The sequence below is a fragment of the Bufo bufo genome, chromosome 1 (assembly GCF_905171765.1).
Source record: "Bufo bufo chromosome 1, aBufBuf1.1, whole genome shotgun sequence".
NCBI classification, from domain to species: Eukaryota; Metazoa; Chordata; class Amphibia; order Anura; family Bufonidae; genus Bufo; species Bufo bufo.
This window is the reverse complement of record NC_053389.1, coordinates 56807845-56826113: the sequence shown is the minus strand read 5'-3', so window position 1 is coordinate 56826113 and position 18269 is coordinate 56807845. Positions and strand designations below refer to the sequence as shown.

The 18269-nt window shown below is 44.5% G+C and overlaps 1 protein-coding gene across 1 annotated transcript; it reads left to right on the top strand.

Moving 5' to 3' along the window:
* Positions 1-6547: 6547 nt before the first annotated feature.
* On the top strand, positions 6548-16680 carry TMEM25 (transmembrane protein 25). The gene is made up of 8 exons (XM_040424817.1): positions 6548-6596; positions 7598-7831; positions 8911-9156; positions 9236-9364; positions 10291-10318; positions 13626-13726; positions 13862-13930; positions 16501-16680. Exons 1-8 carry the CDS (start codon positions 6548-6550, stop codon positions 16572-16574), a joined length of 930 nt encoding a protein of 309 aa, XP_040280751.1. The 3' UTR covers positions 16575-16680.
* Positions 16681-18269: the final 1589 nt, after the last annotated feature.

Genomic DNA, 18269 nt, shown 5'->3' with positions numbered 1-18269 from the left:
GGTGGGAGGAGCTATAAACTAGCTGGGTGTTGTTAAGGGCAGTGATAGGGGAGTGTCTATGTAACTAGCTGGTGGGAGGAGCTATAAATTAGCTGGGTGTTGTTAGGGGCAGTGATAGGGGATTGTCTATGTAATTAGCTGGGTGGGAGGGGCTATAAACTAGCTGGTTGCTGTTAGAGGCAGTGATAGGGGAGTGTCTATGTAACTGGGTGTGAGGAGCTATAAACTAGCTGGGTGTTAGGGGCAGTGATAGGAGAGTGTCTATGTAACTGGGTGGGAGGAGCTATAAACTAGCTGGTTGCTGTTAGAGGCAGTGATAGGGGAGTGTCTATGTAACTGGGTGGAAGGAGATATAAACTAGCTGGGTGTTGTTAGGGGCAGTGATAGGAGAGTGTCTATGTAACTGGGTGGGAGGAGCTATAAACTAGCTGGGGTTAGGGGTGGTGATAGGGGAGTGTCTATGTATCTAGCTGGGTAAGAGGAGCTATAAACTAGCTGGGGGTTAGGGGCGGTGATAAGGAAGTGTCTGTAACTAGCTGGGTGGGAGGAGCTATAAACTAGCTGGGCGTTGTTAGGGGCAGTGATAGGGGAGTGTCTATGTAACTAGCTGGGTGGGAGGAGCTATAAACTAGCTGGTTGCTGTTAGAGGCAGTGATAGGGGAGTGTCTATGTAACTGGATGGGAGGAGCTATAAACTAGCTGGGTGTTGTTAGGGGCAGGGATAGGGGAGTGTCTATGTAACTAGCTGGGTGGGAGGAGCTATAAACTAGCTGGGTGTTAGGGGCAATGATAGGGGAGTGTCTATGTAATTAGCTGGGTGGGAGAAGCTATAAAGTAGCTGGGTATTGTTAGGGGCAGTGATAGGAGAGTGTCTATGTAACTGGGTGGGAGGAGCTATAAACTAGCTGGGGGTTAGGGGCAGTGATAGGGGAGTGTCTATGTATCTAGCTGGGTGGGAGGAGCTATAAACTAGCTGGGGGTTAGGGGCGGTGGTAAGTAAGTGTCTATGTAACTAGCTGGGTGGGAGGAGCTATAAACTAGCTGGGCGTTGTTAGGGGCAATGATAGGGGAGTGTCTATGTAACTAGCTGGTGGGAGGAGCTATAAACTAGTTGGGTGTTAGGGGCAGTGATAGGGGAGTGTCTTTGTAACTAGCTGGTGGGAGGAGCTATAAACTAGCTGGGTTTTGTTAGGAGCAGTGATAGGGGAGTGTCTATATAACTAGCTGGGTGGGAGGAGCTATAAACTAGCTGGGCGTTGTTAGAGGCAATGATAGGGGAGTGTCTATGTAACTAGCTGGTGGGAGGAGCTATAAACTAGCTGGGTGTTGTTAGGGGCAGTGATAGGGGAGTGTCTATGTAACTAGCTGGGTGGGAGGAGCTATAAATTAGCTGGGTGTTGTTAGGGGCAGTGATAGGGGAGTGTCTATGTAACTAGCTGGGTGGGAGGGGCTATAAACTAGCTGGTTACTGTTAGAGGCAATATAGGGGAGTGTCTATGTAACTGGGTGGGAGGAGCTATAAACTAGCTGGGTGTTGTTAGGGGCAGGGATAGGGGAGTGTCTATGTAACTAGCTGGATGGGAGGAGTTATAAACTAGCTGGGTGTTGTTAGGGGCAGTGATAGGGGAGTGTCTATGTAACTGGGTGGGAGGAGCTATAAACTAGCTGGGTGTTAGGGCAGTGATAGGGGAGTGTCTATGTAACTAGCTGGTGGGAGGAGCTATAAACTAGCTGGTTGTTGTTAGGGGCAATGATAGGGGAGTGTCTATGTAACTAGCTGGGTGGGAGGAGTTATAAACTAGCTGGGTGTTGTTAGGGGCAGTGATAGGGGAGTGTCTATGTAACTGGGTGGGAGGAGCTATAAACTAGCTGGGTGTTAGGGCAGTGATAGGGGAGTGTCTATGTAACTAGCTGGTGGGAGGAGCTATAAACTAGCTGGTTGTTGTTAGGGGCAATGATAGGGGAGTGTCTATATAACTAGCTGGTGGGAGGAGCTATAAACTAGCTGGTTGTTGTTAGGGGCAATGATAGGGGAGTGTCTATATAACTAGCTGGTGGGAGGAGCTATAAACTAGCTGGGTGTTGTTAGAGGCCGTGCTGGAGCTGTGGAGCCCCAGTTATGGGTCTTCAACACAGTGAAAGCCAGATATTCCTCAAAGGAAGGAAAACCGAGCAAAATGGGGACACCCCTTTGCTCGGTTTTCCTTCCTTTGAGGGATATCTGGCTTTCACTGTGTTGAAGACCCATAACTGGGGCTCCACAGTTATTTTGCATATTACTGTTTCCCAGGGAGCTTTGCACTTTGGATTGCTGTGTTGAGACTCTTAAATGGGGCTCCACTGTGTTTTCTGTAGCTGGTCTCCCTAAGATCAGCTATTGTTTTGTTTGTGCTGGAGCTGTGGCAGAGCAAGGAGAAGTGCATCATGGGTTTGGTTGGATGCAGGAACAGGAAGTGCTACATACAGGATGGAATCAAACCAGAGGGACTGGTTTATATTGTGAAAATTGTCCAAATTTAGAAGATGTTCATGAGGTAAACAACTACATCAGCAGATTTGTTAGAAACCATAGTCATCCTTGAAAACCCCATTAAAACTTACTTATTCTTAACCACAAAAATGACTATGACTATGTCAGCTATAGATGTGTCTAAGCCTGACTCTTACATCAGTAATTTCCATCCATGTGCTATCCTCCCCACACCCATTAAAGGGGTTTTCCGGGATTTTCATATTGATGGCCTATCCTCAGGATAGGTCATCAATATCAGATCAGTGAGCGTCCGACTCCTGCCACCCCTGCCAATCAGCTTATTGATGAGACAGCAATGCTCTGTGCTTAGACCTCTTCCTAGGTCAGTGACACTGTTTATCGGTCTCGTTGCCTAGGCACAGCTCAGTCCCATTCAAGTGAAAGGGCCTGGACTGCAATACCAAGTACAGCCACTACTAGTGGATGGCGCTGTGCTTGGTAAGTTGTGAGGAGGCCAGGGCGCTCATCACAAATTCAGATAGATGGATGATGGGTAGATAAATAGATAATTGGTAGATAGATAGCTTACTTGAGAATGGGTTTTCTAAAAACAGTCCTATTAAGAAGACCTTCAATGCTGTGAATGCACAGAGAAACCTCCAGCAGGAGCTGCATCAGGCGGTCATGTAATTAAGTTCTCTATCTTCTGCTCAGTGGGGTAATGGAATCTAGACAGCGGCACAAAAAGGTTTAATCCATCGATGGCAAACAATTGGTGTAAATGGGGAGCTCCACAGGAATGGGACACCTCACTCCTATATCGCTAACAGGAGCTCTAATAGGAAGGTCCAGAAAAAAAGATACTGGGGCCCTTCAAAGTCAGATGAAGGAGAATTCCTGACCTTAGATATAGTTTTGTCCCTAGTTTGTCTACTTGTATAGGTTTGGTGGGGTCAATGTTTCGATGATGGACCTCACAAAGAGCCCTTGATTCAGCCTTAGGTTGCTCCAGAATAATGCAATCAGAGTGGAGAGAAGCAAAGTTGAAGCTTGCAATTTCAAAAGTCTACACACATTCCTTTTGAATTAAAGGAGTTGTCCAGAGGGGAAAAATTGGCAAAGAGTGCAGAGTGGGTCAAAAAAATAAAAGAAGGGATACTCACCTCACAGATCCCCTGACGCCTCAATTCTTATGTTTACCAGTTCCCCACTGGTCTCTGCTTTCTGGCCCTGTCACAGACAATTACTGGCTAAGGCCAACAGCTATAGAAGGTGTATGGCCGACCTCTAGTTCTGCCCATATGATCCCTATCCCAGTATCATTAAAATTGGCAATTACTGTAAAAACTGATCTTCTTTATGATGGACTGCTATGACTGTGCAGTGACCCACTGGTTCACTGCTAAAGGGTTAATAGTGTGGCTCATTTTAAAAGCTGTTAACATTTTTACTACTACATTCTACTATTAAAATGAATACTACGTATTCCAAAAGGCTACGTATGGGTAGGAAATAGTTAACAGTCAGCCTTTAATTTTAGTTGCCGGGTAGTGGGCTGGTCCCTTTTTCTCCTGTTTAGTTAGTAGAGTGTCTTTTCCTGAACACACAAGACATAGGACCAGTTTTTAGGTGTGCTGTATAAAGGCCAAAACAGAAGCCTTTATCCAGGAAAACACAATTCCTGAAAGTGAAAACTGCCAGAAAAGCAACTTTGCTAAACATAAACCTCTGTGAGAAGGAAGCATTGAATTATTGCCAAAGGTTGAGGACCATAAAGGCCGAAATAGGACAAAGACAGTACTGGTAACGCATGCACATGGCTTTAGACTTCACTGTCTGTGGTCAGGGATAATTGCTTTTCCTACACTAATGACACGGACTGGCCATCCAATCTTCGACTGTACCCTGAAGATGGGCATTGTAGAGACATACTGAGAGTGATTTCACTCCTTTGGTCGTTTGGGAAAGTTGCTTGTATCTATAAAGAGAGAGACTCAGGGAGGACCATCATAACAGCCACCTTTTATATACAGCCTGTGGGAAAAGCCTACTCTGTGAAATACCTGAGAACTGGTTCTATTGCTTGTATTTGTACTACAACCACCATTATCTATTTAGTAAAGAGAGATTTTCCTTCTTGTCATCAAGACGGCCTAGTCATTGGTCTCCACGTTCTGAGCCCCACTGTTCTCCGGCCTTGCACCCTGCCACCCATTCACCCAACATCAAGGACCCCCCCCCCAGCCACCACCAGGCAGGAGACCCCAAAGATGAGGGGAAAAGGTGTGTCCCTCCATTCACTGCTTGAGCAGCCTTAGGAGAGTGCTGGAGCAGTGGATTAGCCACCGTGAGGATGAAGACCACCCTTGTTGCCACAGCTGCCACTCCCATTCTCCTCTCCAGCCCTGCACTCCCTCCCACTGTGAGCTGGCATGCTGCAATGGCGCCTACCTGATGATAAAGTCCTGTTCCATAAATCCATCTAGATTAACCCTTTCAAGGCGATTTTCCTTTTCATTTTCGTTTTTTACTCCCAGCCTTCTCAAAGCCATAACTTTTTTATTTTTCCATTCACGTTCTCATAGCCGTATGAGGGCTTGTTTTTTTGTGGGAAAAGTTGTATTTTCTAATGGCATCATTTACTTTTGAATACAAAGTAGTGTGAAGCGGGGAAAAAATTTCAAATGAGGTGGAATTATAAAAAAAACAACTCAATTCTGACACAGTTTTACAAAAATTTGGAAACAAAATCATTTTTTATTTGCATCGCCATATTCTCCATAAACATAACTTTTTTGTAGTTATGTTTATGAAGCTGTGTAAGGGCTCATTTGTTTGCAGGGCAATGTTTAGTTTTCATAGATACCATTTTGGGATGAGTTTGAATTTTTAATCACTTTTTATAAAATTTTTGGTGGGAGGTAAAGTGACAAAAAAACATCAAGTCGACCGTATGGACTTTCTTTTTTCCTTTTCGCCGTTTCCCCTATGGAATAAATATTTCTATAGTTTAATAGTAATGGTATTTTCTCATGCAGTGATGCCCATCTGTTTTTTTTTGTATTTTTATTTTATTTTGGGGAAAGGGGGGTGATTTTAATTTTTTAATTTTTTAAAATATTTTTAAAAACATTTATTTATTTCACTTTTTTATAGTTTCCATAGGGAACTATAACAAGCAATCAGGAGACTGCTTCTCTCATAGACCACAATGCATTAGCTGCGGGACAGCAGCCGAAATAGAGACTGTCCGAGATGGTTGGGAGGCATGGAATACACTTTAAAGCAGACAGCTAAAAACTAAGAAGGCCTACATGAGACCATTATGTAATGTTTTCATCAAATTTTTTTTAGCATATTTTACTGCTGCTGCAGCAGCATTATGCATAAAGCAATCTAGTTTCTTCACATACCACTGTTTTCATTGAGTTTTTCCCTTAGTTACGTCTGTTTTAACTTCTACAATATGAGGATCTTCTCAAAATGGCTCCTCTGACAGTTCTCTGAGGCCAAAACTGCCTTCCCTCACTTCCCATACACACATGCTGTAGCTAGCAGCTTCCTGCCAGCCAATCAGATTGGATTACTGAGAGACACGCCTCCTCACTCTGAAGGCACGCAGTGGGGAGGTCCGCCCCTCCGTCTTCTGTTTATACTAAAAGGAAGACAGATAAGCCATAGCAACGGTCTTTTAAGGGACCATTGAAAAGGGACGTTAATGAAAGCTGTTATTATAAGGTAATTACACATCTTTTGACAATCATTGACAAACTAACCCAGGTATACATGCCTAGCTCTAATAATCTAGCAAATAAAAAAATATAACAGTTACACTTTAATACAGTGAGAAGGCAGGAAATATATGCAGCTCCCCCCCTTCCCCCTATTCCACTCCTGGAAGCAGCAGTCACTACCTCGCCAGGCAGTATAGGGGTCGGGGGACCCCCATTCTGCATACAGGTGCTATGTTCTAGCCCTGGCACTCTTCTTGTTTGCATCTTTAAAGATTACTTATACTTAATATCTTTTTTCTCTATAGGAATGAAGGATCCTTGATTAGTCCTTCCTTGCAAAATGTTGCTAAGCCTTTCTCTGCTGCTGACCCAGCAATTCTATCACAGGGGTAAGTGTTAATGGGCGACGTGAGGTTTGAAGGTGGAAGTTGCATTCCTGAATTTCTAGGGACTGTCCCTTAAAGAGGTTATCCAGGTATCCATTTTTCCCTTTCCCTCTGCTTCTCCTGCCCTGTCCAGGCCCTGGAACTTACTAATGCGCTTTCGCTACTTTTTCTTTCTGAGATCGGAAGCTGTGTGGGAGGAATCAGCAAGGGGATGATGGAGGGTGTAGTGGGCGGAGTCTTTGGCTCAGGGAATGGTGTAGTGGGCGTGTACATTACAGCGCACTGCACTATGGGAAGTGTTGTGGCTACAGCTCATTTACGCCAACAACATGAAAGTTCAGGTTGTAAACAATGGAGCGCAGCGGGAATATGGAGACTGAAGTGAAGACAGGTACACTAGACTAGATGAGGTTTATACAATTAAATGACATTTTTTTAGGATCCCCTTTAAGGGGGCATTAACACGACCATATACCGTACATTTTGCGGTCTGGAAATCGCGGATCCTGAAAATAAGGGTGCAGTTCATGTGCATCCCTCTCTGTTCAAGGGTCCCATTTTAACAATGCCTATTCTTGTTTGCAAAACGGACACGAATAGGATATGTTATATCTTTTTTTTTACATATATATGCGGACACTACACGTTATGCTGTCCGCATTTTTTGCGGCCCCAATGAAATGAATGGGTCTGCATCTGATCTGCAAAAAATGTAGACCAAAAATACGGTGGCTTCACTGGGGCCTAACAAAGCCTGTGTTCTGCCGACATCTTGGCAGTTTATTATCGGCAGTGGATATGAGAATATTATTTTATTAGGTCATTGCTCTATGAGCCACATAATAAAACACTGCGCTTACTTTTTGAAGCTGATACTGACATTTTAATAGTTTTTTATTTTTCGGAGCTGTACCACTGTGGTCATGGAGCAATGCACATCTTCTCCATCTTCCTGTATATTCTGTGTCTTCCAGTAATATTTCCTACCTATGTCCTTATTTCAGTTCTTGGGAAGCCAATTTTAAAGGATGAAGTTCATGGCGTCTCCTGTGATGCCAGTGTCTCTTCCCTCATGTGGTACTTGAATGGTGTAAAGCAGGAGGCAGGGCTTGGCAGAGAGCCCCCATTTATGCTACCGGTAGCCCCCGGGAGTAGCAGCAGTCTGTCCCTTGCGGAGGTGGTTGGAGAACACTGTAATGATACCAGAGGCAAAGATGAAGAGCTGCTGAGCATCCATTGTGAGTACCAGGTTGTATTTTTAAAGGGATTTTCCGAGACTTAGATATTGATGGCCCATATCAGATCGGTGCAGGTCTGACATCCCCTCCGGTCAGCTGTTTCAGGCAGCCACCAGCACTGGAAACTATACAGTGAACTGAAGGTACCATCCACTGTGCAGTTCTTGGAGCCGGTGTAGTATAGCAGTGAATGGGAGTTGAGCTACAGTACCCCGGCATGCACACTACTCAAGGAGACCATCACAAGTGGTAACCTCAAACAGCTGATGAGGTAGGGGTGCCGGGTGTAGGACCCCCATCAATCTGATATTGATGACTAATCCTGAGGATAGGTCCTCAGTATCTAAGTCCTTAAAGAAGTCCTAAAGTAGCCTTTGCAGGTACTGTAGCTAGTGTGATTTTTAAGGTATGGGGTCCTCAGGACTGTGGACTGCTTAACGGAAGGGGGCCTCAGGACTGCAGACTGCTTAAAGGGAGGGGGTGCCTCAGGACTGCGGACTGCTTAACGGAAGGGGGCCTCAGGACTGCAGACTGCTTAAAGGGAGGGGGGTGCCTCAGGACTGCGGACTGCTTAAAGGGAGGGGGGTGCCTCAGTACTGCGGACTGCTTAACGGAAGGGGGTCTCAGGACTGCAGACTGCTTAAAGGAAGGGGTCCTCAGGGCTACAGACTGCTTAAAGGAAGGGGGTGCCTCAGGACTGCAGACTGCTTAACAGAAGGGGTCCTCAGGACTGCAGACTGCTTAAAGGAAGGGGTCCTCAGGACTGCAGACTGCTTAAAGGGAGGGGGTGCCTCAGGACTGCAGACTGCTTAAAGGAAGGGGTCCTCAGGACTGCAGACTGCTTAAAGGAAGGGGTCCTCAGGACTGAAGACTGCTTAAAGGAAGGGGTCCTCAGGACTGCAGACTGCTTAAAGGAAGGGGTCCTCAGGGCTGCAGACTGCTTAAAGGAAGGGGTCTTCAATAGCTAAGTCCTCGAAACACACTTAAAGAAGAACATGTAAGTTCATGCAGTGCATGATGGGACAAGTAATATCTATATGGTACAAATGATAAACAAGTTAACATTTCTTACCCGCCAGTCCCACCCGACTCTCCAGTTAGTAGACACCATCTCTCTGGATTATCCCTCATACTTCTGCTGGTGATCCAAAGTCAGCCTCCCTCCGGCTTTGCCCTTCGAGATCAAGATGGACGATTCTTCAGCAATTCTTCTCGTTTTCTCCTGTTGGACACCCGCAGTATAGATGTCAACGGTAGCCTGAGGGTAAAAGTCAGCACCAAGGAAAGTGGAATCAGTCAGACATCTGTTGCAGGATCTACATGGGGTTTGTAGTCACACATCTAGAGATACTTATTACTGTGGTCTTTCCTTCGACCAATTATTCCATTCTTTCTTCATCATAGATCTCCTGTCTATCAGGGTAGAGATCCCGCTGCTGCTCCTGATTGTGACCGGTTCTGCACTGATTGCTGGGATTCTTCTGGTTAATGTCCTCGTCTGTTGCCTTGTGCTTAAAAAGAAGAGAAGCAAATGTGAGTAGGATAAGAGATCACCCTATGGGAAAGGTCTAGAGGTGGCCATATACCATGATTAGCTGTCGTTCAGGTGACAGCTATCCTTCCCCCCCACACACACATGCACTCTTGGTTTGCAGAGCATGTATAGGAGGGAAAAGGGAAAGTTGCTGCTAATGGTGGCAAATATCACTGGAGAACGAAAGGATTAGGTGTCGAAATTCAATGCACCAGATATCTGTTGAGTCGGGAGCTCCCCATACACATTAGATTGTCATCCGGTCCCACCAAAAATGGCCAAATATGTTTGGGGGCCTTAAAGGAATTGTCCTATAAAAAATTTTCAACATTTTTCAAACCAGAATACTTTTTTTATTTGCATGTAAAATGTATCTGTATAGTGCCACTTGCTATTTGTTCATTTCCTTCTTTCTCTGTCCGCCTCACTGAGGTGGTCGCACATGCTCAGTTTCATCTTCAACTGCCACCAGCTGTATCTACTGTTAGAAGCTGTGACAGTTATAGGGAAGAACACGCCCCCTGAGCTGTGATAGAGAGCTGCAGCAGAAAGGACACGCCCCCTGAGCTGTGATAGAGAGCTGCAGCAGAAAAGACACGCCCCCTGAGCTGTGATAGAGAGCTGCAGCAGAAAAGACATGCCCCCTGAGCTGTGATAGAGAGCTGCAGCAGAAAAGACATGCCCCCTAAGCCACCAGATTGAATTAAAGCTATAAATCAATTGCAGCAATTAATGTGGAGATCTCTGGATCCATGTGAGGTGCAGGGCTGGTTCTAGCTTTGTTAGAAAGAGGTTGTCATGCTCTATTTGATGTCTGTTTTTAATTTTTTACATTTACCATGGGATAACCCCTTTAAGTAAATAACATGTGGTGGGAATCAGAACGCGCAACTTAAAAAACGTACAAATCATCTTTCTTTTTTAGATGATGTGGGAAACCAACTAACACTAAGGTGAGAAACTAGCTTATAATGTCTAGCCATACTCTTTTTGCTGGTTCTGTGAACGTCTATGGCTACTTTCACACTAGCGTTTTGCTTTTCCGTTTGCGAGAACTGTTCAGGGCTCTCACAAGCGGTCCAAAACGGATCAGTTTTGCCCTAATGCATTCTGAATGGAAAAGGATCCGCCCAGAATGCATCAGTTTGCCTCCGTTCAGTCTCCATTGCGCTCTGGAGGCGGACATCAAAACGCTGCCTGCAGCGTTTTGCAAAAAACGCTAATGTGAAAGTAGTTTATTACCTAACCTTTATGGGTGGATTGGGAATTTAAAGTGGCCCTTGAAGAAAATAAAAAAATGGCTTCATGTTATAGGTGGATCCAGATTGGCAGCAGGTGGGGTCATCATAAGTTGGCATGGTCAACAAACAGCCGTAGTCAGATAAGTCATAGTCAGTTTTTACAGTAGGTCTGCTACTGTGCAAATAAACAAGGCACTGATCCGGTAGACTGGGTCACAATAATAGTGCCCCCCCCCCCCCTTCTGTGACCCACATAGTAATAGTAACTCCTTAGTGTACCACCATGGTATTGTTGCACCCTCACAATATTGGTACCACAGTCTTCTGCTGCTCGCTGCCTTCCTTAAATTTTCTCACCTCTCACCCACGCTGCTCTTGCGACAAGCCACCAACAGCAGCGTGAATGCTGTAGATACATATGTCAAAGGTGCCACCTGGGGCAAGAAGCCGAGTGGTCCAGGCCTAGCGTGGAGACATGTAGCAGCCACTATGGCCTCATGATGTCATGAACCAACCAGACTTCTGAGATTTCCAATCCACCCCATAGTAGATTTGGACTGTTGCATGACCTGGAGATGGAGGTGTCTGAATGCACCTACTAACAAAATAGGTTCTTTACAGGAATCCAATTCAACCTCTGAGACCACAGATAAGCTCACGTAGAGGGAATATTTTGTAGCAGAACTATCCTAGGACATATTCAAAGATGGCCTTGTAGTTTAGTTATTGGACATGTGGGCTGAAGCGCCCAAGGTTGATATGCAGCAAGCCCAGGAGGATGAAAGATAGGAGTGGTGGAAAGGATAGGATAGGAGTAGTAGTTACGATGGCGGACCTCACTCTGGCGCTTCCTCAGCCATGCAGTGATGGGAGGGTTGCACCTTTTCTTCCCCTGGTGACACACCTGGGTTTGGGGTTTCCTGCCTGGTGGTAGGTGGGGTGCCCTTGGTGTTGGTGGGTTTTTGGGGCACAAGGCAGGGCTTCCTCGGGATACTGGGGAGGAGAGACTCTGCAACTGAGCAGGATGACGGTGCACGGTAAAGGTCAGATTTAGGGATAACAAGTCCACTGTACTTTACTGAGGTAATTTAGGCAGACGACACAGACAGGCATTTGCAGAATAAGCTCAGTCTCTTTAGATTACATGCACAGTTTTCCCAAGGCTATCTATTAGGATCCACTCCACCGCTGTACCTTTCGGAGTCACTTCCCCAATCAATCCAAACAAATTTCCCAATTTAGCCAAGGAGGGCAAAGTCTCTCTCTATTCCAAGGTAGCACTACAATGCCCAACTGCAGGGTGCTAGTCTTTAACAGATGGTCAGTCTGTCTTAGAGATATGGTTGGGTGCCTGAGGCTTTTCTCAACCAAATGCACTGAAGTCCACAGCCTACATTCAAGCATTACCTTTACTGATGTATATGTCCATGCATTGTCCCTTTATATATGGCTATCAACCTTCAATAAAGCTCAATGCTCTTTCTCTCAGAGGTCGGCACTGGTTTTTGTCTTCTATTTGTCTGGTACAGCTAGCAGAGTAGGTATATCCCTGTCGAATTCATCTCTCTATAACACCAGCTTCTCACCTCGTACATCGAATTCTAGCCACACACACACGAGCTTCAGCTCCTGGCCCAAGGGATGGGGCCAGCTAACACCACGCAACTATCTCTAAGAGGCCAAGGCATTAAATCTCAACTCCCTGTATTCAGTCTTTGGGATACAAGCATTGTAAACAGCACAAGTTAACCCCTTTAGCAGTGAACCACCGAGTCACTACAGATATCCCTTTTATTAGCATCAAGGTGTAAAGATCAAGTATATGTATTAGACATGCACCTAAGTCTTGCAAAGCACCTTACATAATGAGAATTGTGCATAACATTGTTGCTGCCCATATCAACCATTTTCAGATTCAGGGGAAAAAATGAAAACTGGAATTCAACTGCAGTAATAGCAGCAATAGCTTGTATATTCACCTGCCTGTTAATATATCTATTGGCATTGATAAAAAAAAAAATGTATACCATCGTATATCATAACTTGCAGAGGAATCAATATTAAAGGGGTTATCCCACAAATTAAAAGAGTAACGTGCCCCATTATTAAGTATAGCAATAAAAAAAAATGCTGTTCTCCAGTGTAATTTTCACTCTGTTTAGTCTCTTTACTCACCTCTCTGGGGCTCTTGTCTCTTCCCTTTCTGTGGGTGGGCAGCAGCTTGCCCCATGTGACCATCAAGTACCTGCATCTCCTAGAAGTGCATTGCAATCGATCCTTACATAGAAAATAGCCCCTCACATACAGCCCCAGAGACATATATAGCATGTAACACCCCCACAATTTCCTTCTCCACTGTCTAGAGTGAGATATAGCTATAGTATGTAGTAGGAATGCCCAACCTGTGGCCCTCCAGTTGTTGCAAAACTACAACTAGCAGCATGCCCGGACAGCCTACAGCTATCAGCCTATAGCAGGGCATGGTGGGAGTTGTAATTTGACAACAGCTGGTGGGCCGCAGGTTGAGCATCCCTGGTATATAGTATAATGTAAGGTGTCTGGGCGGCTTGACCCGCTTCACTATGAGATCACTACACTGGAACCGAGGGAAGGGAGCAGGGAAGCTACTGAGCATGTCTAGTCCACCACTGAATACAGGAGAAGGTGGACCAGAAGTATGAACAGCAGGGGGCGCTACCAGAGAGGAAAATGTAATGTACATTTAAAAAAAAAAAGAATAATGTTTTTATTGTACTCTATGTATATTGTCATAATTCTTCATATGAAATGTCCTAATAATACTTTTCGTGGGATAACCCCTTTAATTTAGTTTTTACCTACAGACAAAAAAAAAAACTAATAAAATGCACCACTGTGATTTCTATGGTTGCCACCTTTTCCTAGTAATCCATTGGAAACTGATACAAATGCTGGTGGATTCATTCTTAGAAAGGGTAGACAAATTCTAGTTTTTATTACTATAGTTTTGGATTTTCATGCGTCTTTACCTATATTACAGCGTTTCCAATAACATGAAGCTCAATAACAGCTGTCTGCCCCGGGAGCACATGTCCTTGCCATCCAACCTGCAACTCAATGACCTCCGACCTCAGAGAAAAGGTAAGTACCCCTTTCTGGGGTTGTTCAAATGATACAGATTCGTTGTACATATTCCATCGAAGTTGTTTCTTTAAACCGCTGAAAGTGTTTGTTTTTTTGTCTGTTCTCCTATATATAATATACCCTGTGCCACAGGGTCAGAAAATTCTACATGTGCCACACAGGAGGACGTGTCCGCGCCCAGTGGGACGACGAATGAGTCATGTAAGTAATAACGATTATATACGTAATATCTACAAACTTCAACTTCAATACATTGATCAGCCATAACATTAACATCTAGTGACAATGGCTCCTCAAGGAGTGTGATATATTAGGCAGCCTGGGAACAGTCAGTTCTTGAAGGTCATGTATTGGAAGAAGGAAATATGGGCAAGTGTAAGGATCTGAGCAACTTAGACAACGGCTACATCATGATGACTAGATGACTTGGGGGCAGAGAGTCTACAAAACTGCAGGTCTTGTGGGGTTTTCACAGTGTGTGGTGTTACTACCCACCAAAAGTGGTCCAAGAAATGACAACTGGTGACAGAGTGATAGGTGCCCAAGGATTTGATTTGTGGTGGTGGGGTGGTGGGTGATAGCTAGTCCATCTGGTCCTATCCCACAGAAGATTTAGTGTACAGCAAATTACTGAAAAATGTACTGCTGGTTGTGATAGAAAGGTGTCAGATCACACAGGACATTGTAGCTTGGTGTGTAGCTTCAGAACGGTCAGAGAGCCCATTCTGACCCTCGTTCACCACTGAAAGGGCCTACAAGGGGACATGAAACTCACAAATTGAACATAAGCCTGTTCAAGGGAATATAGTACAATGTGGTCACTTTGAGTAGAATTAACAGGAGCAGCACTTTTCTAAAACATAACTTTTAATAACTCAATAGTAAAAGCCAGTACACCCTTATTACAAAAGAAAATATAATTCAAAAAGAAATCGAAAACCTAATGCTGAATGAATATTCCAATGGCCTATAGTTGCAGGAGGGCAGACAGAGGTTTCATAGGCCTTGGGGGCAAAATCCCTGATTCTGGCCCTATTATTGTCGCCCTACCTGCAAACGGAATAGCCGCCCCGATAGGGGCGATCCCGTGTCTCGTGCCTCCTGATGACCCTAGGATGACCCTGACATGGGGAAATATTCCAGCAAGGTGGAATAATGGCCCTATATTTGGATATTTTCTTTTGTAATAAGGGTGTATTGGCTTTTACTATTGAGTTATTAAAAGTTAAATGTTTTAGAAAAGTGGTGCTCCTGTGAATTCTACAAGGGGACATGAACGGCAGAACTGGACCATGGAGCAGTAGAAAAAGATGCCCTGGTCTGATGAATGACGTTTTCTTGTACCTCATGTGGATGGTGTAGTCTGTATTTGAAGAAAACAAGCTTGTGGAGACAATGTGATGCTCTGGGCAATGTTCTGTTGAGAAACTTTGGGTCCTGCATCATGTGGATTTGACATGAATCACCTACCTAAATATTGCACAGTGAGGGCAGCATCTGCCATGAGGTGAGATAAGCATCTCACGTCAGGCGGCAGCAGACCTGCCTCTATGAAGTAGTAGAACAGCACAAGCGACCTCCTGTGCCAGGTCTCAGGCGACACGATCATGAATGCCTTCGGCGTGACATAGGCGTTTGCGATCATGTGACTGCGGCACCTAAGACCTGTGTAAGAGGTCTCCGGCACTCCAACTGTTGTGAAACTACAACTCCCAGCATGCACACTTGCTTGGCTGTTCTCAAAACATACAAATGAATGAAGCATGCTGGGGGTTGCAGTTTCGCAACAGATTGAGTGCCAGAGGTTTCTGACCCCTACTTTAGGGAATGCAAAGGTTGTAATCATGCTCACACCCTGGTGGAAGGCCACAACAGTCCCCTCTGTCACACTGGAGGACACTAGTATTATTATGGTTCCTTAAGAAAAGAAAGGGAGAATAAAACTGTATTATGGTTGGCACATGGGAGGGGGGTGCCTGATTTTGCATTGGGGCCCAGGAGCTACTGTTCCCACTACTACATTTTCAATACCATTCGTTACTGCTACCAGGCCATTCGAGGACTTTACTGCTGTGTTCTCCAAGCACCAGGCTAAATGAAATTTGAATTGAGTATAGTGGACACAATTGCAGCAATTAGTTCTCAGCCTCTGGATGTAAACAGGAATGTTTCTATTCATTGACATCAAACATAAAGTACTGTATATTAGAAAGTTTGATACATTTGTATAATATGGTGATTAAAGAGATTGTCCAATCTTAAGTGGGTTATGGAGTATGTGGACAAGGGTCCAAGCCCATTAAATCTTCATTTAAATCCAGAAAAAAACTCTTAAAGGGCACCTACCAGCAGAATCAACTCCATTAAACAAGGCACACTGCCTAGTAGGGGTCACCCTGCTGATTAAAATAATACCTATCTTGTGAAAATTGGTTGCAGCATTCTTGAGAAAAAGACTTTTATTCTATAAGCAATTGAGGGCTCCAGTGCACTGAGGGGCGTGGCCAGCACGGGAATGCTGAGGATCATTGAGAGGCCAGGCCCCACCCCTCTGTGCACTGATGCCCTAAATATGTACAGTATAAAAGTCTTTATTTTCTTGAGAACGCCAGAACTGGTTTTCACAAGAGAGGTATCATTTTAATCAACAGGATCATCCCTATCAGGTAGTATGACTGGCTTATTTGGGTCGATCCGGCTGACAGGTGCTCTTTAAGCCATTATAATAAGCAGAATTTTCTCAAACACACTGCTCTCTCTCCATTCTGCAGGGTTTGATCGAATTCCCCTAGTGGGCTATATCTATAAAGCATCAAGTGTAAGCAGTGAAGAGATCTGGCTGTAATCTGATATAACATGACTTTCCTACATGAGAAATTTGACCGATCAGTGGATGATACATCGCATCAACCATTCAGCCTAAATCCACGCTAAATATGCACTTCCTATACCAGTGCCCGGTGTGCTCCAGTCAACCTTGCCCAGAGCAATATCATATGAAAGGCTTACTATATATCAGATGATGGCTGTATTACTGGTTCAAGCGGCTTGGGCTCAACACATTGGGACGTATACTGTATAGAATCCGTAGATTTCTTCGGCGCAGACATATGCCATTTGTCATACCTTGGCAGGTTTATATCTGGATAGCCCTTTTTGACTGCATTGTAAAACATGGGCTACAGAAGTTCGGAAAAGGACACCAGTCATCTGAAGAACAAGAAGACAAAAATGTTCTCTTTCCTTTACAAAAAAAAAAAAAAAAAAAGCTGATTTGCCGATCGCATGTACCTTCATAGGTTTTTTGATAGATCCATTTGAAGTACACAGTTGGCAGTGCATCACACATACACTGATCAGCCATAACATGAAGGCTCAATATTGTGTAGGTTCTTCTTTTCTGTTAAAAAAGCTCTGACCTGTCTAGGTATGGAGTCCACAAAACCTGTCATAGTGTCCTGAAGTTTTTGCTAGTAAGATGTAAGCAGCAGAACCTCTAACTGCCATGAAGGGGGCACTTGTCTGTACAAAGTTTAGGTAGGTGCTACATGTCACATCCACATGACGGTCAGGACCCAAGATGTTCCAGCAGAAGAACATTTCCCACGGCAAAATACTGCCTCCACCAGATTGTCTTCTTCCCATAGTGCATCTCTTGCTCAGGTAAGTGACATATGTGTACCCGCCCGTCTACATGAGGCAAAACATGATTCCTCAGACCAGGCAGCCTTCTTCTACTGTTCCGTAGGTCAGTTCTGGTGCTCGAGTGCCCATTGTAGGCACTGTCAGTGATTGACAGGGGTCAGCACTCTGACTTGCCTGTTGCTACAGCAAGCTGTGATGTCCTGTGTGATCTGACACCTATCCATCATAGTAGTAACATTCTCATTCTCAATTTGCACTACAGTACCTCTTCTGTGGGATTGGACCAGATAGGCTAGCCTTCAGTCTCCACATGCATTACAGGGGTTTTCCAGTAATTGGATATTGATGGCCTATTCTCAAGATAGGTGATCACATCAGATACAGTGAAGAACAGAAGTATTTGAACACCCTGCGATTTTGCAAGTTTTCCCACTAAGAAATCATGGAGGGGTCTGAAATTTACATTGTAGGTGCATTCTCACTCTGAGAGATAGAATAAAAAATAAAAAAAATCAGGAAATCACATTGTATGATTTTCTAAAGAATGTATTTGTCTTACACTGATGAACATAAGTATTTGAACACCTGAGAAACAGCAAGAATTCTGGCTCTCAAAGACCTGTTACTGTGCCTTTAAAAAGTCCACCTCTACTCTACTCATTAATCTAACTTAGTAGCACCTGTCTGATCTCTTTGAAGACACCTGTCCACCCCACAGTCAGTCAGAAGCCAACTACTACCATGGGCAAGACCAAAGAGCTGTCAAAAGACACCAGAGACAAAATTGTGGACCTCAACAAGGCTGGAAAGGGCTACAGGGCAATTGCCAAGCAGCTTGGTGAAAATAGATCAACTGTTGGAGCAATTGTTAGAAAATGCAAGAGGCTAAAGACGA

Coding starts and splice junctions, on each gene's coding strand:
- TMEM25 (XM_040424817.1), top strand. CDS start 6,548: ATGTTGCTAAGCCTTTCTCTGCTGCTGACCCAGCAATTCTATCACAGG. Junction 6,597..7,597: donor CCAGCAATTCTATCACAGGG/GTAAGTGTTAAT, acceptor TCCTTATTTCAG/TTCTTGGGAAGCCAATTTTA. Junction 10,319..13,625: donor GGAAACCAACTAACACTAAG/GTGAGAAACTAG, acceptor CCTATATTACAG/CGTTTCCAATAACATGAAGC.